Source organism: Nanorana parkeri, unplaced genomic scaffold (assembly GCF_000935625.1).
Source record: "Nanorana parkeri isolate BGI_ZX_2015 unplaced genomic scaffold, ASM93562v1 scaffold1039, whole genome shotgun sequence".
Lineage (NCBI taxonomy): Eukaryota > Metazoa > Chordata > Amphibia > Anura > Dicroglossidae > Nanorana > Nanorana parkeri.
This window is the reverse complement of record NW_017307307.1, coordinates 550,876-558,272: the sequence shown is the minus strand read 5'-3', so window position 1 is coordinate 558,272 and position 7,397 is coordinate 550,876. Positions and strand designations below refer to the sequence as shown.

Genomic DNA, 7,397 nt, shown 5'->3' with positions numbered 1-7,397 from the left:
AGCAGAGCATGCTCACATCCTGTTTACTTGTTCTTCCCATATACGGCCACACGGTGTCCCTCCTGAGCTCAGGCTCTGGCTGCGTCCTCCCCCTTTCATTGTCATGCTCCGACCGCTAGATGGGGGGAGGAGAGGAGGCCAGCAGTCATACACATGATCAGTAACTTAATGATAATTACACCCGCAACCGTTCTGCTCGGCTTCCACGCCTTTTCCACGGCTGGCTTTTATTGACACGCCGATCGTGTTTTCTTCCTCTTCTTCATTCCCTGGTGATGGAATATCTGTCAGCAGATATTTGTGTCGTGCCTCCTCCTCCTGGCTGCAGATCATCGCTGTGTGGGAGGGCAGGGATGGTCCTGATCTTTTACATTTCTTGCTAGACATCCACATGCGGACCGTTATCCTTTTGCAGGTTGTCACCAGCCACTCGGGGATTGCTGTGCACTGTGCTCCCTGCTGCATCACATGAGTGTGTTGTCTTCTTCTCCATCATCACACAGGTACTATGGTGAAATTCCCAGCACTCACCCCTTACTGGCCACTCATCCGCTTCTTGGTTCCTTTGGGGATCACCAATATCGCCATCGACTTCGGAGAACAGGTAAGGCACGACCGACAATAGAGGACCAGATCCTACATCCCATGATCCATGACACTGACAGCTCTGTGTATGTGTGAGTGTGTATGTATTATGTATGTATAGGGGTGTATATATATATATATATATATAATGTGTGTGTGTGTGTGTAAAATTGTACACAAATGATCAATTGTCACATGCCTGTGTCACATTTATAAACTCACATAGAGTACATTCTCTATCTTGGTGAATGTGTGTATATGTGTGTGCAGGCAGTGTAAACACCATGTTCTAGTGTTATTTATCATATAGATCAGAAACCATTAATACTGGGTATAGCTTGTTTATTTATTTTGTTGTGTTTTAAAACCGGTTTCCACAATGGCCTGACATGGAGTGCATGTTGTAATGGTTTTCAGCATCTCACCATTGTGGTGCTGAAGCTGGCTTGGCCCATATGGAATCTCCAATGTATGTGAAGCTCTTCTTATGTCATTGGTTTGTCTGTGCTTTATTATTCATGAGCGTTAAACAGAATTGAGCTTGATCCCCAGAGGTGCTTAGTGTCAGAGATGGAGGTCAGCCTGGGATGAAAGTGCCTGTGAGCGTGTTTACATTCTCTGTCCTGTTAGATTGTGGCTGTGGAAGGTTAGAGAGGTAGACTGAACCCATGTTCAGATGTAGACAATATTTATATAGAATATTATAACATCTCTAATGTTTCCTGAGTTTATTGAATTAATCCTTTCCTAATGACTGTGTTTATAATGAAAACTGACAGTTTGCTGCTTTTTGCCTTTATTTATCTCACCTCTTTTAAATTATCAATACAAATTCTGCATCTATTCTATTCCCACAGCAGTGTTGCTTTTCATGACAAAATCCATATGCTGTTGGATTTTGTCTTGTTTGCTAATCTGAACAACTTTTCACCTTTTAACCTTTTTTCCCCTGCCATTCATTTTAATGAATTATGTTCTATAGTTGAACACTAGTGACTAGGAGGTCTCCTTACCAATGTTTTCACCCACGATTCACATGACATTTTGCCAAGATTTACACATTTTTCACATAGGATTCAATTAGAAGAATGTGTGACTCTTGGGTGAAAGTTGTGTAAATCCTGGGTGACAATATTGATAAATGGACCCTAGGTGATGGATCTGCACTTCCCTTGTACAATCGGAGCAGTGCAGTTTATTGCAGAGTAATATTTGTCTTTTTTTGTAATTGCATACAATTAAAATGTGCATACATCATAAGGAACCTTTACAGCCCAGTTACACTGCTCTGATGCCATCTATTTAAAGTCTATATCCAAGTAAAATAAAACTACCCTACTAGTGTAGCTACCCCCTCTGAAAGGGGTTAACTGCTTTTTTTTTTGTCTAGGGGTATTGTGTAAAGTTCTCTTTAATTACCTGCTCCCTGCTCCCCTGGTTGTTAGCACTCTCCTCTTTCCCTTCCATTGGACCATCTCTTGGTGTCCTTACATATAGGGCAATGGGCCCTTCATTAGACGTGATGATGTCAGGGGGCCTCCAACTGCCAGAGCGAAGGGGGAGGAAAAGGCTGTGGACACCTGTCATGGAGCAGGAAACACACAAGTAAAAGTCCTTTACAAAATACCCCTACACAAAAACAAGCAGTTAACCCTTGCAGTGCGGGAGTAGACTCCTGGGGCATAGGTTATTCAAGCAAGGCCAGTTCCAATTGGCAGCAGGCTAATAGGTCTGTGCCCGCTGTCCACAACTCTCTACTGCGGCTCCATCTACAGCTCAGCTCTGTCCATCCATCCATAGCTCATCCATAGCTCCATCCATTTGCACCCCCCCATCCATAGCTCACCTCCGCGCCCCCCATCCACAGCTCATTGCTACACTATGTCTCCATCCTCAGCTCACCTTTGTTCCCCCATCCATAGGTTACCTCTGTGCCCCCCATCCACAGCTCACCTCGGTGTCCCCTGTCCACAGCTCACCGGAAGCCCCTCCTTCCACTGCTCATATCTGCACCCCCTATCCACAGCTCACCACTGTACCCCCCTCCAAAACTCATATTTGCCCCCATTTAATGGAGTACCATCTTGTTTCTGAAGAGTATAGCTCAGGCTTGTATAAGGATGGGAGGTGGGCCCACATCCCTTTACGGTGGGGCTGACCTCGCACTGCAAGGCTTAAATGCTTCTTTAGGTCTAGGCTACCTTAAAGAAGGACCTAGATGTTCTTGATCCCTGCTCCCACATGCTCCCTCCAGCCTCTGAGACTGGCACCTGCAGATTCTTCCCCCCTCTGCTCTGGTGGTCGGAGGTCCACTGACATCATCAAGTAATATGGAAGGCCCATAGCCCTGCATTATATGTGAGGTGCGAAGGGACGACCCACAAGCTGCCACGTAGGGGAGATGAGGTGAGCACTGACTGCCAGGGGAGTGGGGATCAGAAAAATGAAACATATTTACCTGGGTATTCATTTACCCCTTGCAGGGTAGGAGCAGCCCCACTGCAAGGAGAGTTTTTCATGGGGTTGTGTGCTATGCATCTACCATGGATATATCATAATTTACCACGGATTCACATTACCTTCTATGGCTAAAAGCAAAGCATAACTTGACCTTCAATAATCATATCCCTGTGTACACTATCCCTATGGAGGTGATGCCGATAAAAGACTATCTTTGACCAACCAAAAACACTGGATTATGATGGGTAAAACCTTTATTAATAAGTGGGAAATGACTATAATATTTTGCAAATGAATGGCAAAGTTCAACATAGGAAAAACCCAGAATTTTTAGATCTCTATAAAAAGCCACAACGTTTAGCTGAGCTCCATACTGCAAGAGTTAATAAGCATGTGCCTTGGCTATGTGGCCTTGTGCCCTTATCACATAAATTCCCCCATGTTCCAAGCCTTTGACAGAGACTGAGCAGTATAATCTCCCCTGTCATTAAAAACATACTCTTTGCTCTGACTGGTTATGCAATTCAGTATTATGCAAACCTTACCCTGACTAGAACAGAAATGTAAGCTTTCCTTTCATTGACCTAGGTGTTGGAAATTGTATTTGTGGAGCGTGTAGTATGACAGCACGTTATCAGCTGTCAGATCTTTATGGAATTTGGAAAAAAAACAACAACAATATCTCCATATTCCTATTTAATACTAGACATTCCATCGTTACATTCTCTTAGTCAGCCAAGGCAGAAGTGTGAGTATGTCTTTATATTCTCACACAGAATTAGCATATTGCTGAAGCTGTGATAACAAAGTGATTAATGGCACAAACTGCTTTCTGAGTGTTTTGATCTTAATGTATGGAGCACATGATGTTTTACTGGTTTGAAAACCTTCATTACCTACTGCTGATGTATATGGTTACCCAGGGCATATAGCATTCATACATTTTACCATTAGAATCAATTCATCTTCAGATTAGATTGTTTAAAGGGGACCTTGAGGGCCGGTTCACTCCATAAACAGTGTGTTCCAGAGCCAGCTTCCTGCGTTCAGGGGCGGAGGGTGGCGTGGCGGTGCATTGAAGTCAATGGCACCACAGTCATGCCCCCAGCTCGCAGTGCATTAGCCTGCACCACAACGCGTTTTGGTCCAGTGCGATCTGAAAAATGCTGCTATTCAGATCGCACTAGACCGGAACGCAGGCACTGATGTGCCCTGCGTTCTGGTGCAGGTGATTGCTCTGTGGGCGGTGGGCGTTGCTGCGGTGCCATTGACTTCAATGCACCACCACGCCCCCTTCTGCCCCTGAATGCAGGAAGCCAGCTGGAATGTGATGCAGTGCGTTCCAGAGGCTGACTGCTCTGGAACGTTTAGCCAATAAGTCAGTTGTCAACATAAGGTAAAAGGTAGTTAGTTACAAGTAACTTCACGAGTCTGTATATTATATGGGAAAATGGAATAACATCATATAGTAACATTATGATCCCATACTTATTATGGAGAGAAATACAGGAATGTATTTCCACATATGCACAGTAATGTATTTGAAAGCATGCTTGGGTCCACCCCTTAAACTGTGATGTAAGCATTATGACCCACTCATGTAATGTGAATATGTGCCTGCGCATGCCTCCATCATGTAATGACTTCTGGGGTTCACATATACATACTTGTACCCATGGGCACAAAGTTTCTGTTGATGTTAAGGAGGGCATGCAGCCAAAGTGGTGAGTGCGGTTATTGCCATTGTACACTAAACATTACTGACACTTACCACTCTGTAACTCTTTCACCACTCTACAACCCACAAATTCTAGCCATTCCACCAGCACCATTTCAGATACCCCCAGCACATGACAATACTTACTGCTCCCCCTTCAAACCTATTGTCACCACTACACTTGCCCCCCACCTCATTTAACTTGCTCTCACCAGCACAGCTGCCATCATCATAACCCCCATCTACAACTTGGGGGCACACTTTTGCTAGTTATAATTTCCAATAAGAAATGGTACAATTTATCATTAAAAATTAAGCTCCAGGCCCTAGTGATTGTGTTTAGAAATAAGAGTAGCATGCTGTGACAATTAAGTTGTCAAACTGCTGCAAGCAGAAGGAAAGCAGTGAACACTCACTAGTAAAATTATAACATTGTAACTTGCCTGCATTGAGCAGCAGCAGTGTTGGGGCGGATGGTGGGGTATGTATGATCCATGTGAGACAATACAAACAACTCACAGCCAAGACGTTTAAAAACTCTGGTGCAGGCACCCGAATTCATCTATGGGCCAACTTCTTACTGTAGTTCAGGAAGTAGATGCTGACCTTGGGTGGTGCCTGATGGGGAGAAAGGAAATTTGAAGTTTTGTCAGGGGGGGTACTGTGACTTTTTGAGCTGTACTTTTTTTTTTCATTGCAGGTATTTATATAACGCTGACAGTTTACCCAGTGCTTTACACAGTGCACATTCACAGTGCACATTCACATCTGTCCCTGCCCTCCAGGAGCTTACAATCTAAGGTCCCTATCTCACATGCATACATACTGTACATACAAGGGCCAATTTTGACAAAAGCCAAATAACCTACCAGAGTGTGGGAGGAAACCGGAGTACCCGGAGGAAACCCACGCAAGCACAGGGAGAACATGCAAAGTCCTTGCAGATAGTGGCCTGGATACGAGCCAGTACATATCTATAAGTGATATACTTTATATGGCATAAGATATTTCTGATATTTCTTTAATTTCACGCTATTAAACGATTAAAACTCATGTGTATTTGAGCACAACAAGAGTGAAGAACTATGTGTCATATAAGTACAAAACCTTTATCCCAGTGGATGTCGTATTCATTACAGCTTTGACATTGACATGCTTAGAGAACTACATTAGAAGAGACATTGTTGAGTAAGTATTTAGAATTTAGGTAGAATTTAAGCAAGTCATCATATAAAAAGAGTAGCATTGTACATTTTGATGACTTCAAAAACGATAGAGAATGACACATTAGAACTGTAATGGAAAAGTTGGAATTCATGTAATGGTCTAGATCAGTAATGATACAATGAGATCGTGGTAATACTGCAGACCTGAGATAGCTAAAAAGAGCATCAGGAAAATGATAGGTATTAGACCAGATAATATTGTGGCCGTGCAGCCTTTTTTTCATTTCTGAAAGGGATGCTTTAGCTTTTGATAACAAAAATAAACACATTTAATCAGCATACCAGATTAAAGGTACGTTCTACAGCCTGTGTTTTTAGCCTTATTAAGAACATAGTTAATGGACTTTTTACTGCAATATATGCTAATGAAGCAGTATGAAAATTCCAACCTAATTATACTGATTACGCATATGCTGTAGCATCTATTTAGCTGTGTTAGAATAACTATTGCCCTATTGTACTTTTAGCTCCTGTGTTTTGCAAGAAACGTAATTTTTAATAGAAAATTTGAATGTGCAGTTTATGAAACATGTTGGTTCTTTAATAATAAAGGATCAAAGGGGTACCGATCATGTTCTGTATGGTGTACCCTGTCATAACAGTGTTGGTTCCAATTCTTATAAGAAGGGAGGGTAGGCTACTTTAGGTCAGGCCAAAACAAAGCTCCTGTTCTTTTTCCAGCGACAGGCGTTTTGCTTATTGCGACAAAACGCTCAGATGTGAACAGGGCCATAGAAATGAATAGGATTTTTGCTTTCTCTCCTGGCTGCTGCTCTGTGTCTGAGCGGGGAGGAGAGAAAGTGTGACAGCCGGCTGAGCACAGCGGAAGGAGAGAACGCTGTGAGTGGCTAGCGTCTCTCCTCCCACACCGCTCAGCCTCCTATCACAGTCCGGCAAAGTGGTGTCTGGACAGAGACAGCCCGCGCTGTCGCAGGAGGCTGAGCTCTCCTCCCTGCATTGCTCGCTCAGCCTCCTGTAACAGCTGTCAGAGAGGAGAGCAAGTGCAAACACTCAACGATTAGTGATCGCTGAGTGTTTGTGGATAATTGAGGACAGAGTATGTTGACTATATCCTTAATTATGAATGAATGGGAGTGATCTACATCACCTCCTGTTCATTCATAGTTGTGGTTATAGTAAACACACAATGTCCTCATGTTATCAATGAACAAGAACACTCATAGAGGATTCCTGTGCATTGATAACAGGGGACACAGAAAAAGAGATTGAGGACTCAATCTCTTTTTCTATTTTAAAAGGGAAATATCAGGGGTCTGTTTAGACTCCCGATATTTCACCAAAGCCCCTAAAAGTGAAGTGAAAAATAAAAATATTTAATAAAAAATGAATTAATAAATGAAAATAAATATAAAAAAATTAAAAAGTTTATAAAAAATAAATTAAAAAAA

General features: G+C 42.7%; 1 protein-coding gene across 1 annotated transcript in view; it reads left to right on the top strand.

Annotated features, from left to right (window-relative positions):
- Positions 1 to 212: 212 nt before the first annotated feature.
- Positions 213 to 7,397, top strand: part of ANKH (ANKH inorganic pyrophosphate transport regulator) — a 95,888-nt gene continuing 88,703 nt past the window's right edge. Inside the window, exon 1 of the mRNA XM_018567380.1 lies at positions 213 to 604. Within this exon, the coding sequence (XP_018422882.1) occupies positions 509 to 604 (96 nt within the window). The 5' untranslated portion in view covers positions 213 to 508. The remainder of the gene's footprint in view (positions 605 to 7,397) is intronic.